At 53.4% G+C, this 21966-nt stretch overlaps 1 protein-coding gene across 7 annotated transcripts in view; it reads right to left on the reverse strand.

Moving 5' to 3' along the window:
• Positions 1-21966, reverse strand: part of Rph3al (rabphilin 3A-like (without C2 domains)) — a 151531-nt gene that overhangs the window by 53024 nt on the left and 76541 nt on the right. For 6 of the 7 annotated variants that reach the window (XM_013503520.1, XM_005402633.2, XM_013503517.1 and 3 more), the window contains one exon: positions 726-812. The exons of the other annotated variant lie outside the window; for it this stretch is intronic. In XM_013503520.1, the coding sequence (XP_013358974.1) occupies positions 726-812 (87 nt within the window). The remainder of the gene's footprint in view (positions 1-725; positions 813-21966) is intronic. 7 annotated transcript variants of the gene reach the window in all.

Below are 21966 nucleotides of genomic sequence, written 5' to 3' on the forward strand. Positions count from 1 at the left end.
TTGGTACCAGGAATCGAACTCAGGACCTCACGCCTGCCAGGCAGGATGTGCCACTGAGCTATATCCCCGGTCCTCCATCCTGATCTTGGTGCAGTGAGGAAGGCCTTGGACTTGGGGTAGGGAAAATAGCTCTAGGCTCCACCCACCCCGCCTGCTACTCCCTAGAGTCCTCACTGACTCTCAACTCCTCTCCTAAGTGGGGTAACTGGGGTTACAGAACCTAGCACCAGGAGGGGCTTTGGGGATGGCAGTATCATGGCAGGCAATGGCTGCCCTTGGTCTCCAGCCCCACACCCCACTAGCTCAGTGTCCCAGTCACTTAGCCTCTCGTGTCTCCGTTTCCCCACCAGGAAAGCAGGGTATCTACCTACGGGGTTATGTAAGCAGGGAAGAAATTCATAGATGTGGGGAACTAAGTACTAAGAGCTTAGCAAACCCTTGACTCAGGCCAAGCTACTGGGACAGCCGCTGCAAACGCCTCCTGCACACCCAGTCAGTGTTGCCCACCCAAACCACAGCCTCACAGGCGCAGAACCGGGCCTACTCCCGCCTCCGCACAGGGAAGATAAAAAGCCAGCAGTTGTCCCTCCCCACCCTTCTCCCTGGGACCCCCAGGTGGTTCCTCCTTGACCTCCCAGGGAAGCCCCTGCCAGGAACCAACCCCTCCCATATCCATGCTGTCCAGACGCCACCCAGCCCACCCTCCCTGCCGCGGGGGCCCCTACCTCTCTTTGCTCACTGCAGATCTTACACAGCCACAGGGGCCGCTTCTGACCAGGAGAGGCCTCGATCCCACATTTGGTGCAGACTTTCTACAAGAGAGAGGACACACGCGTGTCAATACTTCCTTCCAGGCTGAGGGGCTGGGATAACTGTAACCAAGGGGCATCTTCCAAGGGATGGGTGGCTTTTGCTTCCAGCTATGACAGATCACCCAAAAGGTATAAATCACCCAGCAAGCCCTGGTGGGCTTTGGGGCGCAGTGGATAGATTCCATCCCCATAATTAAGTTGGGTTAGGACCATATCCAAAAAATAAGCTCGCTGACAGTCACAGCTGCATCATTTTCAGCTGCAAAGAACTGGAAATAACTCAAACACCAATACCCTGGGAAGATTCAGGCAAACAGAATGTGCTACGGCCTTCATGTGGCAGATTGTGTGGCTACCTGGAAATCAGAGCAGGATGTACTGTCCTCCATGCACTCCTACATCACCATGCAAATGACTCACACGTGGGCACGACAGGTTAGAAGATGCTGCAGTGTTCAGAAATACCAGTGACAGCTTAAATGTGGGCTTCACTGCCAAGTCCCCCCCCCCCTTAATGATCCCAGGACCCAAATCCTGTAGCACCGGGCCCATTCCCCAGGTAAGGAATCTGGGATGTGTAGGAATTTGGGAGTTTGAGAATCTGCGCAAGATCACATGGTCAGTAAGGCTGGGGTGCAGGGTTGGCTTTGGAGCAATTATATTATATCCTCTGGACACATATAGAAGCAGAAGTCAGAGTCTCGTGTTTTCCCTCTGCAGAGTTGTTTAAGTTCCTAACTTCTAAATACATAGTTTGCTTCTCCTAAAGGCACAGCAACAAGCCATGGTAAGGAAGGCCAGGATAAACACACTGAGGCAGGGGTGGATTTGTTGGGGCTAAGACTGGTTCTCAGCCCGCCGGAGGCCTGTGATTTAGCGGTGGCGATGCATCTCCTCCTCAGGGGGCTCAGAGCAGGGGTGGGGCTCTCTCCAGCCTCCCCGCCCTGCCGAGGGAGGGCTGGATCTGTTACTTGGCCTTTTCTGCAGGCTGCCAGCTGAGCAAGAAGCACACCTCTCCACGGAGAGGAAAATGTCAGTAACTTGGCTTCCCGAAGCGTGTGTCACCAGCCTGATTGGGTAGTTGAGCCCAGTGCTGCAGGAAGGAGGGAGCGAGAGCTCAGGGAAAGGAGGCTATGACACATTTGTAGGGGTACAGACTGGCTGCCACCCAAGGCTCAGGTGTGAGAAATGTCACTTCTCTTTAATTTCTCCAAATAAAAAGGACTCTACTCCAAGCTCCCATCTGTCCGGGCTGGCAGGAAAGCCCCTCGCAGGTCCCAGTCATCACAGGCGCCCCTGTCCGGCTCTCAGGGAGACCCTGGAGTTGGGGTCTTTGGTGGCCCCACATACCAGGGGAGGGTCTCCTAGGCACTGTCCATGCATGCTGTCCACTGCTGCCTGCTTGCCCTCCCAGCTCTCGTGGTCCCTCAAAGCGGGTTGGGGGGCACCTCTGTGCAAGCCTTAGGTTTGGGGTCTCTATTTTATTTGTTTGGAGTTCTGAGCCCAAGGCCTTGTATATTCTAAGAAAATGCTCTACCATTGAGCTACCTCCGACCTTTTTAAAATTTAATTTTAACTAAATAGTTTGGTGGTTGGTTTTTTGAGATGGGGTCTTACTATGTATTTCGGGCTACCCTTGAAGTCACCATGTAGCCCAGGCTGGCCTTGAACTCTCGGTAATCTTCCTGCCTCAGCCTCGAGCCGAGATTATAGGCATGCACCATCACATTCGGCCCAGACCTTTTTAAAATTTCTTTTTATTGGAAACAGGGTCTCACTAAGCTGCCCAGCCTGCTCCAACTTTTGAGCCTGCCTCCGCCTTCCCAATAGTTGGGATTACAAGGTATGCATCACCATACCTGGATCGAGGGTTTGGGGTCTTGGCCAGGCTAGGAGTGAGCCTCTCCAGGGACCAGCAGCCTATTTCCTTGGACCCTAAGCCACCACATTTGACCTTCCTCTGAAAGCTGCCTCTTCTTAACCCCGCCCCCCCATCCTCCTCCCTCCAGGGCAGGATCTCCATCAGCCCACAACAGGAGCTTCAAGACACACACCCTGGCCTCTCTTCCTTGGGTAAGGAGAAGGGAAGAGGGCGCTGACAGTGGGGGGCTTTGTCTTCCTTGCTAATTCCTACTGTCTCCTCTACACATGTGAATGTGAAAATGTGTGTGGCCTTCACAGAGGCTAGATTCTCCCGCTGCATTCCCGATACACTTACGGGGTTCACAGCTTGCCCTAAAGCACACAGAGCATTCTTCTCCTCCCAAGGTTGTTGACTAAGACTGTGGTCTTGAAAATGAGGTGGAATAAAACGCCAAATCACCGTTTAGGAAGCGACCGGGTGTCCCAGGGATGGCACCCTGGCCACAGGTATGAAGGAGGCGGATGTTACAATTCCCATGATAAATACAGATGGAGAAAGGCAGGTGCAAAGATGTCACGCCTGCCCCAAGTCTCAGCTGGTCAGTAACAGAGCAGGGTCTTCCAGAGCTCAGGAAGGTGATTCCACCCTCTTCTCTCGGCTAGGGCCCAGACCATCAAGGGAGCTGCTTCTGCCCAGACGGCTGGTGGCTTGCAACTGCCTCAGCAGAGAAGGTGACATAAGCTGACCCTGGCACAGGTTTCACTGTGGATGCAGGTATGGCAGGGACCTGCTCACCTGTTTCCTGCTGTGGTTCCAGGTCAGAGTCTGGCTCTTCCCTGAGCTATCTCTCAGGAGGGAAAGGAGAGCTTTCTAGCCACAGACAGGAAGTCCAGGCCCAGCGGCCTCCACCGACACTCTGCAGGCTTCCCCACAGCCTGGCTGCCACCCTCCGCTACACACAGAGCCAGGGGAACCCAGTCTGCTCCGTCTCCTACTACAAGACTGCCTTAGACTGGTGGCAAACCTCCCCCAACAGTTCTGGAGGCCCGAAGCTCCAGAGGAGGGCGGCAGCACGGCTGGGCTCTGCAGAGGGCTCTCCCCCTGGTCTCTTCTTTTGTAAAAGCACCAGACCCATCACGGGGGCTCTGCTGTCATGACTTCATCTAACCATAATTATCTCTCGAAGATCTCACCTCCAAATATCATCCCAGTGGGGTGAAGGCCTCAACATACAGACATTTTTGGGTGGATACAAACATCAGTCCGTGAGAGCCCTGCACCAGACTGGGCTTTTCACGTTGACAGCCCTAACAATGGACGATCATCTCCACCCTGTAGTCACTTAGGGCTCCCAGTCCTCCTGGGTGCTCCAACCCCCACCACCCGCACTGTACTGACGTCCTGTTCCTGAAGCACTGTTCCCAGCCCACACTCACGCAGCGGGCACGACGCTAAGGCACAGGCCTTGTGGGAGGCAGGCCTGAGAGGGGTCCCGGGCAAGCTGTTCACAGCCTGTCCACGCAAGATGTTCTCATCTGTAAAACTGGATAATATTTACCCTCTAGGGTTGCTGTGAAGATGAACTGAGACACTCATGAGAAGCAACCCACACATAACTCACTGTCTGTTATTAGCGATACCCCTCGCACCCTGTTCTAAAACCTTGCACAGTTCTCCTCTATGTGAATGCAGCAGCCAAAAGCCACAGGTTGTTATTTAAAGTGGAATCAGGGGCTGGGGATTTCGCTCAGTGGCAAAGCACTTGCCTAGCATGTTCAAGGCCCCAGGTTCAATCCTCGGCGCCACAAAGAGTTGAATGACAATTCAATAAAATGGAACAGCTTCTCAGTCATGCTAAGCTCGAATCAGGTACTCAACTGCCACATCTGGTTGGTGGCAATATGCGGGACAACACAGATAAAGGACATTTTCCACCATCCCTGGAAGTTCTGCCGGGCAACGCAGGGCTGCAAGGGCGACCCTTCAGCCTCAGCGAGCAGCTGACCGCAACTGGCTGTTCCCAAGGCTCCCCATGACACCCCACTTCCAATCAGATGGATGTGCCTGTGTTTGCCTGCATCAGCCTGACATCCCCCACTTGAACCCCACCCCGATTTACTAATCCACTTAACCGTCACCCGTGGGACACCCTGTGAAGCATGGCTCTGGGCTGGAGGACCTGAATGAACAGGGCGGGGCCCAGGCCTCTGCGCGCCAGCAACGCACCACAGCTTGCTCGGGGGCTGCCAAGGCAAAGGGGTGCTCGGCTGCTCGGCGGGAGTGACAAGCAAACAGAGTATTGAAGAGTTTTGAGTTTTGAAGGATGAGTGTGCACATGCCCTTGGTAAATACTGCCCGCTTGATTAAGCATCTGTGAAGTTAGGGGCTGGAAAGGAAACGAGAAGAGCATGCCGGAATAGCCTCCTGTCCTCCACCCACAGCCTAGGGACAGGGGCAACATGGGTCCATCGCCCTCCAGAGGGGAGGCCAAAGGCTGCCGGTCAGCTCTGCTCTGAGGCAGAAGGTGGGGAGGAGGGAAGGTGGCCTGGCCCGACTGGTGTGGGGGAGCCCCACCTTCTCCAGCAGAGGGTTCAGGGCTGCCCGCTCCCCAGGAGTAGCAAAGGCCTGGTTGGTCAAGAGACAAAGCCACTCTGATTCCATCTCAGGCTCGAAAGGGCGGCGGTGAGGGCTTCCCCAGATGTCCCCTCCGCCCCTCACTGAGGCTGCCATCAGGGCTGGGAAGGTGACACAAGGCACAGCCGCTCCCACTTGCGCCCTGCCCCATCCCCAGGCTAGCAGCCATCAGCAGTGGCGCCCACATCACTTCCTGCCACTCCCGGCCCTCTCTGTGCACCTGCAGCCATGCAGGCTCTGGCTGGCGGGGGGAACCGGTTCTCCTAAGGGGCTGGGGTCAAAAAAAGATGGCATGCTCCAGTCCGAACAAGACATAACTGCTGCTCTATTAAATCTCAGATCAATAAGAGAAAAATGAGCCTTTTCCCCTCAAGGGCTTGGTCTGCATTCCCAGGTTCCAATACTAAAAATCAAGCAGCTGGTATTCAGGAAAAGCTTGAATGAAACAGGGCAAGCCTCTCCAACTACACAAATGGGGCCCCTCTGTCACCCTCCTCAATCCACTCTGCGATACCAAGCCTGGCCAGCACCACGGACATCTAATAGGTGTCCCCACCCCCTCTTAGGCTGCCCTCCGATTGGTTCCTGATACACAGCCCAACTGATCTTTTCAAGATGCAGATCTAATCAAGCCATTTCCCCCAGCTTGCCAGTTTAAAAGACTGCGCTTCCTACTGTATATATTTGGAAAACATCCCCTTTTCACATGGGTTGTGATACCTATTCAGACTGGAGCCTCTCTTCTCATGGGCCTCTGTGCCACTGTCTCAACCCCCACCATAACTCCAGCCACGGTGGCCTTGCTTCAGGCTCTGGTCCTTTCTCCACTTCTGCCACAGGACCTTCGCATATACTATAGCCACTGTGTGGGATGCTTCTGATTGCACAAGCTCATTAACCTCGGCATCCCTCAGACCTTAGCAAAAGTACCACTCCTTCAAGGCAGTCTCCCTTGACTTCTCGCCCAGCTGTAACTTCTATTACTGGCTTCTGCCTCTTCCCTGTTAAGGCTGCAGTTTACCCTCAGCTCTGTGAAATGGGAATACAGTCACTTCCCTGCCTGGCTGTCAGCTCTCAGAGGACAGAGGCCATGTCAGTGCCTGTTCCCAGTGCCTGGCACAGTGCCTGACTGCAGAGTAAGTGAACGAGCAAATGGGAGCTGCTTGTAGCATTGCAGCTGAGAAGGTGAGGTGGGGTCCCGCTGGAATGTGTCCATCTTCCAGAGACAAGACACACAAAGACCAGACTCGCTCCCTGGGCAGCACGGGGAGGGCACACTGATGGGCGTGCACGGGGAGGTCACACCAAGGTGCTGACCTGTGGGACGGGGGGACGCTGGGTAGGAGACAGCCACACATGGGGTGGAGTCTGGGGTGGGACTGCTGGCAGGGGACCCTCATTCTGGGGGCGAGGAGCATGACTCCAGCTGGTGAGGCCACACAGGAAATGCCTGTGGGCCCTCTGCCAGGGGTGAGCAGCGGGGATGCCTGCCCCACGCACACGGGGCCATGCCCGCGTGCTTCCCCACAGGGGCAGTCTGCACACGCCTCGTGCAGCCCCACTCTAAGGTCTGATCAAGTGCCCTCCTTAGGCTCCTCCTAATCCAGACCTCTTCAGCTATGCCTCAAATCCCTAATCCCCGCTCCCAGAATCTCCCCTTCCCAGGCCACAGCCCAGAGTCAGAAAGCATGAAAGAGGCCCGCAAGACCGGGAACGCTAAAGAGCAGGCGCTCTGCAGCCTGGTGAGCCCGCAAGGCCTCAGTGGGAGCCCTGATCCATTCCACGCTGATACCACCAAGCTGCTCCCCAAGCTGCCACAGGGAAGACAGGAGCGGGTGCAGTGCTGTGGAGGTGAGGCAGAAAAATGCCCGGGGGCAGGTCCTGCCATCTCACCGGAACAGCTGTCTGGAACCATCCAGTAATCGGGTAAGCGCCACGTGCACCTGGATGGGCCCTCAGGGCTTCAGGTATTACCATTTGCTGTACAGAAGGCCATGTTCATGACACTCTGTCAATCAAAAGAGATGAAATTCCATTTAAACGTTCTATACAAGGAGACCCAAAAAATGCATACTGCGCTGCAGGAATGAATAATGAAGATGGTGAATTTGTATATTTATCATTAATTTTTTTTTAAAAGACAGAATCTTACCACGTTGCCCAGGCTGGCCTCCAACTCCTGGATTTAAGTGATCTTCCTGCCTCAGCCTCAGCCTTCCAAGTAGCTGGAACTACAGCTGTGCGCTGTCACACCCAGCTTAAGATGGTTAACTTAAAAATACGTGGTGTTTCATTTCAGCAAACATCTACCCACCACCGTAAGTCAAGGAGTGGTCTAGGAATTCTGAGGATGAGCAGGACAAATCCTGTGTCCTTGATGAGTGCCCCATTGAGCGGGGAAATTCATAAACTAGCAAAACCTAGCTGGAAGATGACTTCTCCAAGAGTTCCAATGAGTTGAAGGTGGTGGGGGAGGCCGGGTCTCATTAGGATGTATGCTGTCTGGGGCCGGGGATGTAGCTCAGTGGCACAAGCGCCTGCCCGGCAAGTGCAAGGTCCTGAGCTTGATTTCCGGTAGCAAAAAAAAAAAAAAAAAAAATCAGGATGTATGCTGCAGTGGTGCTGACAGAAGGCTCAGCCACACACCCCGTAAAGACCCACTATACACAAACGCTCATGGCACACCCATGGCTGTGCAAGGAGTGAGACTGCAGTGTGTGGCCAGGCCACGTACTGTGCTCCTGGCACCAGAAATCAAGCCTGCAAGAGCAAAATCTTACCATGTTTGGGGAAAGTTATACCAGCAATAAAAGTGATAATGACATAAACAGAAAAAAACGACAGAAGTCATCGCAAAGCTGTATATATAATGAAATGGGGCATTATGTACCATAAATTAAATGAGAAAGCTTATCATAAACAGTTGGCATAGTCTGATGCTCCACCATATAAAACATGTACGCATGCCTAATTGATTTACAAGTCTATACACAGAAAGCTATCTTGGAGGATATCAGGCAAAATGTCAATTAAATTGGGCTAACTTAACTTCCTGTGCACACCTGTTAATCCCAGCAACTTGGAGGTGGAGGCAGGAGGATTACAAGTTCAAGGCCAGCCTGGGCAACTTAATGAGACCTTGCCTCCAAATAAAAAAAAAATTTTTAAAGAGCTGGGTGTGCGGCTCAGTCCTAGAATACATGAGGCTTTAGGTTCCATCTCTAGTACCATAAGATAAATAAATACAAAAAAAAGTTAGTTTATTTATTTATTTTTGGTCTTTTTGAGACAGGGTCTCACTATGCAGTTCAGGTTGGCCTTAAGGTCACTTTGTAGCCCAGGCTGGTTTTGAACTTGCAAAATCCTCCTGCCTCAGCCTTGCAAATGCTGGGATTACAGGTGTGCGCCACCCCACCCGGCAAAAATATGTTTAAAGTGGGTAAGCAGAATTCCTATTTAAAGGAAATCTACACTAAATGCTTTGAGAAATCACTTCCCCTAGGTTCATCTTTTGACCAGATATGGACTTTTGTACATCAGGCTGGACTTAAGCTGAATGCACGTGCACAGAAAGACAGGAGACAGGAATTATCAGCTGTGGCTCAAACAGAAATCGTCAGGCCCACGCACCAACCCTCTCACAGTGTCAAGGGGCCACTGACCCTCATGGCAGGTTCAGCCCTGCCTGACCCCGAGAGAGACATTGTCAACCAGGTCTGCAGACACACTGCCCCCATGGGGGAGGGGCTGGAAACACCCTGCGGCCACATGACTCTAAACACACCATTCAGAGACTGTGCACACTATAAATAGTTACACACTTCACTGCCGGACACTGAGCTGGCTGTTCTGTGTAGAATCTCATTTAATGTCCACAATGACCCACGCTAGGTACTACTGTCCTGTTTTATACACGAGGAACCTGACACTTGAGGTTAACTTGACCACGGCGTGGGAACGTGAATCCCGTTCTGGTGGAAACTTTGATGTAAGTTCCTGCTGCCCAGCCAGGCCTGGCTGCCTGGGTAGTGCACTTTTCCAAGCCCTCATCCTGCTGGACTGAACACGCACCGCGCCGCTGTGAGTGAAGGCAGGGTGGCTCCCTGTGGCCTGGCTCTCCTCCAGAAGTACAGTGAAGTCTCAAGTAGGACAGGCACAGCCTGCCCCTCTTCCTGTTCCTCAGGACATGGCCCAGGCAGCCAGCAGGGATGAAGGCACATGGAGTTCCAGACCTTGTCCTGAACACCTACCAGGGCATCATCAACAAGACTCAGAGAGGCACAGCTTTAAGAATGCCCACCATAGCCAGGTATGGTGGTACATGCCTATAACCCCAGCAGTTGGGGAGGCTGAAGCAGGAAGATTTCAAGTTCAAGCCCAGCCTGGACAATTTAGCACCTTAATGAGAACTGGTCTCAAAATAAAGTGGGGGTGAGGGTGGGGGTGGGGGTGTGAGGGGTGCAGTTTAGTGCAAAAGTCCTGGGTTCAATCAACAGTACTGAGGGAAAAAAAAAAATGTCAACACCTGCACTTGCCGCTTTGCCTAGGATATAAGCTGGGAGGCACTGGAGAGACATTTCAAAAGGAAGACGTGCCTTTCTTCACCTCCCACCAGGCACGTCAGCCATGCAGGTCCTCCCCTCCCCCAGGCTTCCTGAAGGCTGCACTGCCACCACTAGGCAGCCCCTCTCCCGCCATCAGAGTGGCCACTGACACTGCAGGGACCGCCCGCAAGCCCCCGGCCCAAGGCAGCCCCCAGCCAAGGCCTTTCCTAGTTGGAAGAAGGCACCATTTCCTGCTGATTTCAGGGCTAGTTTCCAAAGCACGCCTCTCTCCACCTGCCACCCACAGGGTCACCACTGCAGCCCCAGTGGAGGGGAGGGTTCAAAAGGGCAACGGCACCGGCGCCTGGTGATTAACATTCACGGAGCACGTAACAAGATAGCATGACTCGGTGTGGCTCTGCATCATTTCTGGGTCTTCGTCTCACTGTGTGTGTCTGATGGAGGAAATCAGGAGACTTAGTTGGCTGGGGCAGGGCAGCGGGGGGGGGGGCAGTGCCCCAGCACCCACCTCTGTTAACTCTTCCTGGTCCTCAGACAGTAGATAGGGTTTCTGCCTCATTCCCAGGGGGCCATGCGAAACAAAGGCACGTGAGCCGGCCGATGGGGCCAAGGGTGGTGGGAACACAGAGGAGGCAGCAAGGGTTTCACAAGAGTGAGGGCAAAGAGGGGAGGGGTCACGTGATTAGAAGCTGAGAGGAAGATTTTAACACCAAACAGAAAATCTAATCATCAAAGGGGAAAACACAGCACAGAGTGCTTGGTCTCCAGGAATTAACTCATTTGGCAGGTACTTGGGGACACGGTGAGTGTTGGGTGTGTGGCCAGTGTGAGGCACAGCTCTGGGGGAGAGGCGTACAGATGCGGCCCTGAATGGACAGAGCAGAGAGCCAGACCACGGTTGGAGGGCGGTTCTACAGAAACACACGCACAGAGAGGAAAATTACGCCGCAAGCACGGAAGGGACAGGGAGTTGTTGGGGGAGGGGCAGCTTCTTAGAGGTGGCCCAGCTCAGGGGAAGGCCTGCAGTGTGCATGCTTCTGTTAAGATCCCGCCATGGCCACAAGTCTGCGACTCACCTGGGTCCTTCTCCTCTGAGGGGACACAGGCAGCGGAAAGGCACAGTTATATTCAGGTGGGGTTTTGTTTGGTTGGGTGTTTGCAGTCCTAGGGATTAAACCCAGTGCGCACTGAGCCACATCCTCAGACTTATTGACTGACTGAGATGCGTCCTTGCTAAGTTGCCCAGGTTGGCTTTGAATTCTCAATATTCCTGCCTCAGCTTCCTGAGTAGCTAGGGTTACAGTCATGGGCCACCAGGCCTGGCTATGTTCACTTTTCTGAAACACAACACTATTTTGAAATTTCAAATAGTGTGGAAAAAGAATGTGGACGATTGTCACGCGTATCAAAAAAGAGTTTGCGTGGGTTTTGAGGAGTTAGGTGACGCTGCTCTGAAGTCCTCCTGATAAACGAAAAGAAACCTAGCGGCTCCTGGTCAGGACACCACACAGGAAACTCTAGAATGGTCTCCTCCAAACACAAAGAGGACAAGCCTGGGTCTCGTGGGACTTTGTGTGGGGCCCAGTGATGGTGATTCTCACCACAGATGGGTGAGGACCAGGAATCAACATGCACAAACGTTTGTCCCTCCACTGAGAAACTCAAATGGAACCCACCCTGAATCTCTGGACCTGCTGTGTCCTGCAGGGCCTGCCCTGTCTCTGAGCCTAGCTATGACAATGCCACTGGCACAGAATCCTACAGCCCTCATCAGCTCCTTCCAGTCCTAAAAGAAACCCCTCTTTCTTCTGTACCCCCCCACCAGCCTGGGCTCCACGGGCCTGAGCCTGGCAGACCCTGCAGACTCAAGGCTGCAGGTTCGTGTGACTCCATTCAAGTCACCGGGGAACTAACAATTATGTCAACCACCACTGTCCCACGGTGCCCGGCCATTCTCCAACCCGCCTCCCTCGCTTTTCCGAATGAAGTCACTTCTAGGCGGCAGGCAGTTGGGGCAGGGGAAGGCCCAGGTGGTGGAGGAAACTGGCTCCCATTAATCTTGCTTCCCGCTGTGAGGTTACTTAGAGTTACAACTCCTATTAATGATAAAAGCCACCATTTATTGAGCACTTATTCCATGCCTGGTGCCACATTCAGCACTCAACACACATTATCATTATCACACTAATCTTGTTGCCTTTCACAATGGCCCTGTGAGGGAGGCTTGATGAGACATGGAAGGCCCAGAGATGCGGGATGCTTAGCCAAATTCACAGAAGAAGCAAGTGGCAGCTCCCAGTCTATACTAACAAAAGCAGGAGCTTGGCTGGGGATTTGGCTAGGGTAGAGCATTTGCCTAGCATGTACAAAGCCGTGGGTTGTCTCCCCAGCACCATAGGGAAATAAAGAAGTGAGGGGGCTGGGGATTTAGCTCAGCGGCACAGTGCCTGCCTGGCAAGCGCAAGGTCGTGAGTTTGGTTCCCGGTACCAGAAAAAATAAATAAATAAAGAAGTGAGAACATCGACGACGCACGTGTGCTTGCCACAGATCTCACTTGTAGCATGAAGGGGACTGAGGCACAGGCTGCTTGGGCACTGGAGCCGGTGACACAGGTTAGCACATGGAGGGCGGGGCTGGGCTCACTCCCAGTCTTCCTCTCACTGACACTCCAGGACCCGCACACTGGCTGGGAGAGATGCTTACTGGTCATGCCTGGTTCTGAGGGGAGCCAGGGAAACAGCACAAGGTTGGAGCTGTTCCCTAAAAATAAATGGCAGCTGCTTTCCTGACACATGCTGGCCATGCCAGGCACAGGAGTGCAGGGAAGTAGCAGCCCCAGACAAAGCCAGCTCCACCTCCTCTACCTGGCCCTGGTTGCACAACCAACCTCAGCTTTCCAGGAACGCTGGGCTGAGTGTGGCCCCTGCTGCCTGGAAGTCACCTGGCCCAGGCTCTTTCAGGGAGCCTGATTCTCAGAGACACCACGAAAGAAGAGGCTGGAGCACTTCTCATCCTGCAGTCTGCATCCTGAAAACTCCTTGCCCTGCTCAGCAGGCCCTGGGCCATGGCTGCAAGTGAGCCTACTCTGCCAGGGCTGTCACAAAGCCTGGCCCTGGGGGAGGGAGGGACACTCCTGTACCAGCCTTGGCCCCACAAGGAGCTTGGGCTGGCTGAGCAGATCCCAGCTCCAAAGTTCTCTGGGTCCAGGACATCTAACCTATGACACTGTGAAATGAATATTTGGTCTTTGTCTTACTTACTTTTCTCTTCCCTGAGACAAAATACCTGACACTCAATGTTAACGGAGGAAAGGTTTATTTTAGCTCACAGTTTGTAGAGGTTTCAGTCCATAATCATCCAGCTTCAAGACAGGGTGGCATAGCAGAGGGCATCACAGAAGAGAAACAGTCCATAGCATGGCAGGCAGAAGGCAGCAAGCAGCAAGCAGCCCTGCCTTTCTCTTTATCCCAGAAGCTTCCCAGTCTTTGGGTGGTATCACCAGAACTACACTAATTCCAGTCAGTGGACTAATTTAGTGTCATACCCCTCAGTCCCAGTATCACATGCCCCAGATCCAGCCAGCTCTGAAAAGCCTCACATATGAGCGCATGAGGCTTTAAGGGGACATCTAGACATGAGTCATTGCAGTGCCCTGTTTTAAAACAGAATCTGCAGTGACTGGAATATCTTTGGTATGGGGATGAGGTGGCTGGTGACCCCTAAGACGCCTAAGGTTGGGGGACTGGCCACAAGAAAGACCAAGATACTACTGGAGAATCTCCCTCAGAGGAGAGGAAGGGAGTTGAAGGTTAAGCTGATCACCAATGGCCAAGGATGCAATCAATCACGCGTATGTAATGCGGCCTCCACACGAACCCAAAAGAGCTGGGTTCTGGCGGTTTGTGGAAAGCGGGGCACAGAGAAGGTTCTGGAGGGCAGTGTGCCCAGAACCGGCACAGAAAACCCTCTCCCATGCCTCGTCCTCTGCATCTTCATCTGTGTCGGTTCTGTAAGCTGTCCTAGCAAATAATCAAATCTACGAATGGGGCTGTGGGAACCCTGTGAGTGGGGGGCTCAGAAGTTCCAGGGCCTGTACTATGACTGGCATTGGAAGTAGGGTACAGTGCTGTGGGACTGAGCCCTTCGCTGTGGTATCTGACCAGCTCCAGGTACCGAGGTCAGGGATGAACTGGAGGATACCCAGCTGGACAATCTGGTGCTGAACTGATGGGTAGTTGGTGGGGAGAGATCCCTACATATTGGGTGATCAGAGGTCACAAAAGTGTGCTGTTCTGAGTAATGTAAGGCTTAACCCCAAGACACTGAAGTCACGCCTTGCTTTAGAGAGACTCAATGCCCATAGGAAGAAGGCAGGGGAGGTGCCTTGACTCCTCACTGTTCCATCCCTAAAATCTAGACAGCAAGCTGGGCATGGTAGCGCACGCCTGTAATCCCAGCACTCGGGAGGCTGAGGCAGGAGGATTGTTGTGAGTTCGAGACCAGCCTGGGCTACAAAGTGAGCTCAAGGCCAGCCTGAACTGCATAGCGAGACCCTATCTCAAAAAAGAAAAAAAAAAAAAAAAGAATCTAGACAGCAGCAGTAGTCACAGTCAGGGTGTTCAGCCCACACTTCCTCAGCTCCTGCTGCTACCAGACCCTGGACCAGACAGAAGGAACAGCAGGGCTCACGGGCTACTGGAGACAGGGACAAGGAATGATGCACACAGACATGCCTGTGCATTTACCAGACGCTTTCTGCTGGGTCCCCACCTAACTCTCAGGCCCCGTCTCCCGCTCTGTGGCCAAGTCCACCGCAGCAGCCCCGCACTTCACTGTCTGCTCCCAATGCCCCGGCTGCCTTCCTACTGCTGGCTTGTGCCCCCGCTTGCCTCATGCCTAATGAACATCTCTTGATTGTTTGTTTGTTTTTGGTACCGGGAATCGAACTCAGGACCTTGCACTTGCCAGGCAGGAGTTTATGCTGCTGAGCTATATCCCCAGCTGAACATCTAAATATCCTTCTGGACCAACACAAAGCTTCCTGCTCCACGACTCCTTCCTCAGGGTCCCCTCAGGATGCACCAGTGTCTCCGCATAGCAAGGCACCATCTGCAGAGTAGCACTGACTTTGTCACACTGGAACTGTCTCCCTGAGATCAAGACTCCTTTGAGAAGAAGGACATTTTTGTTTGTGTTTTACTGGGCTGGAGATCGAACTCAGGGCTTCATGCATGCCGGGCGAGTGCTCTACTACTGGACCACACCTCAGCCCACAAGACTGTTCATTTTTAAAGAGTTTAGGAGGGATGGGGTGCACAACTGTCTGGGGAAGGAGCGGTGGCCAAGTGATAAGTACAAGGTACCACTGAGCAGAATCCCCTAGACCCTTGGGGATTAAGGAGCGGAGAGAGATAATCAGACCTGGATTTCCAGAAAAGCACTTCGGGGAACACAAACCCAGGCACTCTGTCCTCCATATTCTTAGGAGACATTCTTTTCTGGACACTGCCAGGTACTTATGGAATTCCTAGATCCCTAGATGGAGGCCCAAGGAAAGAAAGGAAGAACTCTAAGGCCATTTGGAGGCTGCAAGGCTGGAGGTGTGGGAACACAGGACCGGGGCAGTCACTACTCTTTGTGGCATTTGTCCCAAGGGAGTCTGGTCTACCAGCTATTGACAGGCAGGCCCTTGGGAGAATGATCAGGGTGGCAGACACAGAATTGGGGATGAGGGCGTATGGTGTTGGTGAAGGTTCAGAACTTGGGGGACTGGAGGTGCCTATGGACCAGAGCACATTTCCAGTGTTGGTGTGGATGCCACTGATTGTCAATTTTACCGCCCCCAGAACACATGTGAGGGAAGCCCTGGGCTTTGCCTGCCTTGTTCTTGGACACAGCTCCCAAACCTTGTCTGGTCCCTACACACTACAGGTGCTCAATACATGCATGAGGGAGAGCAAGAAGTCAGGTGTGGCCAAGTGCAGACCCTGAGGGAGCAGCACCCTTGCGGGAGGCGGGCAGAGATCAGGGAGGTGCTGGGGGATGTGCTGGGGTGGGGTGAGAGGCAGAGGCCACCAGAGAAGTCCACAGGAGCAAGCAGGTCTGGGGGCAGGAGGTGAGCTTGGAGGGGGAACTTGGACTGAAGGAGACCTGGGGACGGAGCTGATGGGACAGAGAAATGTGGGAAGAGGAAGAGCCAAGGCTCAGGACCTGGGGGAGGCAGGGGGGGTCCCAGTGCACAGCCATGCCACCTGAAGCTGGATGCCAGACACCTACCTGCCCAATCAACTACAGAGAAGAGTGAGGCGTGGGGGAAGCTTCAGGTGACTGCAGACAAAATGGCCAAGCCAGAAACCAAGTCAGCACCCTCCACACACACATCCCCCAGCTCTGCCCCCACCGACCTGGCAAGGTGTTAGGACCCCTCCACCCGGCCAGGGCACAGCATGGGCCTCTCTCTTTGGGGCACCCTGACTCTCAAAAGGTCAGTCCACATGAAAGCACTCTCCTGTTCTGCCCTCAGCACCGAGGACAGAGTAAATATCCTCCCAGCCAGTAAATACCTGTTGGAACTCTGTGTGTGTGTTTCTTTTTTAATACAGCAGACTAGCCAAACACCTGGGGTTTCTTAGTATTCTAGGAGCAACAGCATTAATGATCAATTAGGGGCCATGGTGGTATGCGGGGACAGTCTTCCACGGAGAGGGATGACAGGTCAGGGCCAGGTGGAGTTAGCACTTCCAGCCGTGTATTGCCTGCGGGCTGCTGACTTCAGCAGGTTGTAGGCAGGGAATAGACACACGGATGCCATGTGCAGGCATTTAGACTTTAGCCTGCAGGCAACAAGGAGCCACAGAAGACTTCGGGGGAGGAGGAGAATGTCAGATAGCACTTGAGCAAGATACACGGGACAGGAGCAGAGAATGAGGAGGAAAGCAAATGGGACTCCACCAGTCAGAAGCCTGGTAGGGCCCTTACACAGGCACGGCAGCCCCTGCTCTGGCTAACCTAGTGCTCTATCCCTATTCCCGGCAGGACCTAACCTACCCGCCTCTCTCTGCTTCTCTGGAAGGCCTGGCAGGTCATCAGCCCTCCAGCCCTGGGGAGAGAACCAGCGCTCCCACAAGAGCTGGGATGACAGGCTAAGGAGCAGTTTGGAAAAAAGAGGGCTAAAGAATACCCCACAATCCTCCTACAAAGGACTGACTGCTGGCTTATTGCTTGTCTGCTTGTTTAAGGGGGCGCTGCGGCTCGGACCCAGGCCCCTGTGTGCGCCGGCCAAGTGATCCACCATGGAGCTATGCATCCAGCAACTGATTCTTGGTTCTGACATCAGGAAAGGAACGAGCTCCCCATTCTCCCTTTGCTGCCCTGGCCACCCCGGTGGCACATAAGAACGGACTAAATCCACCCTCAGCTACGGTCAGTGACCATTACACAGCTGTAGGGAAACACAGTATCTGGAAACAAAGCGGTGATTTGAGAGCAATGAAGAACTGCAGGCCTTGTGAAGTGTGGCAGCTGGCTGGGGCAGCCGGAGAGGTGTGTGGCGCCGGGCCATGCCACAGACTGGAAATGTCATTATCTGCTATTTACCACAACAGAGGACAGGAGGCTGCACGGAATTACCGCTCCCAGTAACAGCCACTAAACAGATTTGCCAGCGATGTTTCCTGCTGCCGGAGACGCTCACAGCTACGCCGATCGGACCCAGCAAAAACAGCCACCAAGGGCAGTGGCAAGGGACCGGAAGGGGCGCAGGCCAGGCATGCCCAGGGGACAAGTCACGCAGACCAGCCTGGATGGGCCCACAGAGCCCGCCCAGTGTCCCCAGGGCCCCGACCTAAGGTGATAGGGGCAGACACCCGTTCAACAAAGGGGCTAGCTTCCTGAAGACACAAATCCAAGCACAACCACCAAAAACCCCCACGCACCTCCACAGGTGTCCTCCCATCTCTGGGTTGTGACAGAGTAGAACAAGGAGGGGCTGGGGATATAGCTCTGTGGCATAAGCACCTGCCCGGCAAGGGCAAGGTCCTGAGTTCAATTCCCGGTACCCCCCCCCAAAAAAAAATCAAAGCAGAGCAAGGCCTTCGGTCCACTCCGCAGGGAGCACTACTTTAGGGTGGGGGCAGGCTGGGCACCACTTCCTATTACTTAATGCCCTAGAAGCTGTGGTTCTTTCCCCAGTGCTGGGGGCACACAGCCATCAACCTCGGCACCTCATCTGCAAGCTGGCCCCCAACGACATCTTCCTCTGGGGCTCTCCTACACACCTTCAGCTTTTCTGATTTCCCACAACATAGGCAGCCAAAGTTCTGGGCCTTGGTTTTTCCATCTGGAAAACAGGACTGAACACTGCCTTTGCCTATCTCTCCTGGAGAGACTGTTAGGGACGTGAGATACCACAGCGACGTCAGAGGCAGGGGGTGCTGGGAAGCAAGCCCGGCATGGCTTGTAAGCACCCACTGAGCGGATGGTGGTCCAGAGTGAGGGAAACCGGCGTCAGCCTCCCGCCGTGGCTGCTGCCGTTCCCTGGTCTGAGGACGGTGATGCTACTAGGCTGGACCACGCCTGAGTCACAGGAAAAAAGTGCTGGAAGGGCCGGGGAGGCTCTCATCCAATCTTTTCCTTTTACCGGAAGGTCTAGAGAGGGGAGGGATTTTTATGCAAAGTCACAGTGGAAGCTCAGAGCCCAGCTATGACTGGGTGTGGTCAGCACAGCCGTGGGTGCCAGAGACAGGTACAGCCAAGACTTGGATGTGTTTCACTTACAGACTTAGACAACACGGTGCCCACCCCACCCACCACTATATCTGTCCCAAGAAGCCTTCTGGGAACTCAACTTGAACCAAACCTACTGGGTTTCAGGTGTGGGTGGGTATGTCTCTGTGTGGGAGGGGAGTGGTGAGCACAGGATGGCAGCAAAGAGGATTGTGGGCCCTAGGAGAGATTCAGACTATGGGAAGAGGCTGGATTCGGCAGGAAAAAGGAGGGAAGTGTCTGCAGTCCGAGAGGGTAGGTGCAGGCATAGCTCTTCTTGCTTTTATTCGCTCCACCCTAGTCCTGCCCCCAACAGGGTATGTGGGCAGCCCAGAAGAGAGGTGGTGGCAGGGAAACGTAAGCAGAAAATGGAATTAGATTAACATGTGGACTTGGGGGGATGGCTTTGTTATTAAGTAAAAAGAAATAGGAAAGGAAGTTGCAAAATAAGGAACATATCATGATCCCATTAAAAATGTACACAGTATACAACACCACGCACACCTGCACGTGAGCGGACAGAGCAGGGCACGGCAGGACAAACACCCAGACTGCTAGTGTGGGGGTGAGGTGGGGCTAATATTTCACACACATCCGTGTCATCTGACTTTTTACCATTACTGAGCAGTTACTACGTACCAGCACTATTTCTGAGAGCTTATCACATACTTCACTCATTTCAGTCCTCACAGCCTCCCTCTGAGGGAGGTACTTTTACTTCCCAATTTCCAGGTGAGAAACTGAGGTGGAGAGAGGTAAGGGAGCTAGCCTAAGTCAGGACAATGCAGCGCCAAACTCAGTGCTCAAAACTTTTGTGCAACAGCATACCTTACTTTTTTAAATTCCAGGAAAAGAAGGGTAAGGGGTACAGCTAAGTACCGTAGTAGAGTGCTTGCCTAACATGCTTGAGGCCTCGGGTTCCATCCCTAACACACACACACAGAAAGAAAAGTCATGGGAAGGTAAGACGCTATCTTAGTAAGTTCTTTAATGTACTGTGGCCCAACCAACCAACCTTGGCATGACTTGCTTGGCCTCTACCAATGACATAATCCAGAGGGTTACCTCTCCTCCTCCTCTTTTCTTTTCTTGTTCCCCCACTGCTGGAGATTTAGAACCCACGGTGGGGAAGCAGCTAGGGAAATGCTGTACCATTGGGCTACCCCCCAATTTCCTCCTCATTTTGAAGCAGTCAGGTACTGTGGGTAGAGCTCGGGGCTAGGCCAGGGGTAGGAACATTCTTTGGTAAAGGCAGCAAACTAACATTTTAGGCTATGTCACCACTATTCAGCTCCGCCACTGTCACACTAAAGCAGCCACAGACAACATGTAAATGTGTTGGGAGGCTGAGGCAGGAGGATCGTTGCAAGTTCAAGACCAGCCTGGGCTACAAAGTGAGCTCAAGGCCAGTCTGAACTGCATAGCAAGACCCTGTCTCAAAAAACAAAACAAAACAAAACAAACAAAAAACCCAAAAACAACAAAACAAAACATGTAAATGTGGGGTGACCATGTTCCAGTGAACCTCTGCACACAATGAACTTGAAATTCCTATCACTTTCGTACAGCACAATATTCTCTTCTCATCCACGTTCAAATATGGATCACTTTCTAGCTCATGGGTTGTACAGAACAATGCTGACCCCTGACCTAGTACTATTCAGCTCTGGGGCCCAGCACGGGGAAGGAAGAGGGCCACCAGGCTGCCTGGAATGGGGGAGGTGGCAGGTGCTATCAATTTTAGAAGTGGAATCAAAGCCATGAGTCCTGGCACTGGAGGAGTTGAGGCTCAGACTAAAAGCTCAAGTTGGAGCAAGGTCAAGATGGAGCCTAAAGGCCTTAAACTCTTGGTGGCTGAACTTGGGGGCGCCTATATCCTGCCATGCTAAAGATGGCTCCACCAGGGTACCTGCCTCAAGCTGAGGGGCTAGGCAGGGAAGAACTAACCCTCCCTGGAGCCCCAGCTCACACCACCTCCTCTATCTCCCATGTCCCACTGGGCAGCTTGAGGGGTTGTAGGATTGCTTTTCCTCACCTATGACCTCCCACATACCTAGGTGACCTGACTGTACACAGAAGCTCTCATACTTCAACAGCAGGACACTCTGGGACACCAGGTCATAGGAATGTCTCCAGACAGGCCGTGATTGCTCCTGCCCCAGCCCTGCCCTCATGCCAGGGCTGCAGTAGCCTGGTGGGTCTGACCATCAGACCCTGCCCTGGACTGCTGTGTGACCCAGCAAGGGACTTTAAGTCTACTTAGTGTCCCTTTCCTGACCTGCAAGAGTGCTTGACGGCAGGACAAACACCCAGACTGCTAGTGTGGGGGTGAGGTGGGGCTAATATTTCACACACATCCGTGTCATCTGTACACGGATCATGTACAGAGCATGACCTCCAAGGGTGGCTTTGATGAGTAAGTAGGCAAGGATAATGATGTCAGCTACCACAGCTTTTATTACTTCTTCTTCTTCTTTTTTTTTTTTTTTGGTACCAGGAATCGAACTCAGGACCTTGCACTTGCCAGGCAGGTGCTTATACCACTGAGCTATATCCCCAGCCCTTTTGTCACTTCTGTTATCTGTCTTAGAGTTTCCACTATGATTCTTCCTGCTTCAATTCAGGTCCGAGCTACTGCTAATCTGATCATCCAGTATGTTTATGCCAACCCACTACACACTCCTTCCAATCTGCACGAGTACTTAACCTTCCCCGAAGACTTCCGTGTCTGCCATCCCCTGTTCAGCACTGCTGAAGAGCTCTGCTTCTGGCAGAAGAAACTCCAACACCTCAGCCTGGCTCAAGGAGCCCTTGCCATCACTCCCTTCTCCCTCCCGCAGTCCGTGCTGGCCCCTCCGGCCCTCCTGTGCCTTCTCATTCTGCCGTCCTCTCCTGTCCTCCCTCATGCTGCCTTTCTTCTCCCTGCCCATCTCACTCTCCCACACACCCGCACCACCAGCCACGCCAGGTGCCCCCTCATATCTGCACTTTCTCTATAGAGCTGTTCCTATTCGAGCTACGCCCTGCCCTGGCACCTCATCATTGCCTTCCAGGCTTGGCTCCAGCATCAGCTTTGCCCAGCAGAGGAGGCCTCCTCACCTCTCTCTAGGTTCTGCTCCCAGATCGCTCCCTGCTTTGCATTTCTCATGGGACGATGCATTATCTGTTACCAACTGTGAGCTCCTGAAGGGCAGTGCTGGCTCTCCACCCCTTCACCCTGTAAGCCTGGCATGATGGTGAACTACGTGGGCATAGTCTCCAGAGAGCTACAGAGCTGACCCACAAGACAGTAAAGCAGGTCTCAGTCCAGCAAGCTCTGGGCCCTGC

The sequence above is a fragment of the Chinchilla lanigera genome, unplaced genomic scaffold, assembly GCF_000276665.1.
Source record: "Chinchilla lanigera isolate Chin_1 unplaced genomic scaffold, ChiLan1.0 scaffold00080, whole genome shotgun sequence".
Classification (NCBI taxonomy): domain Eukaryota; kingdom Metazoa; phylum Chordata; class Mammalia; order Rodentia; family Chinchillidae; genus Chinchilla; species Chinchilla lanigera.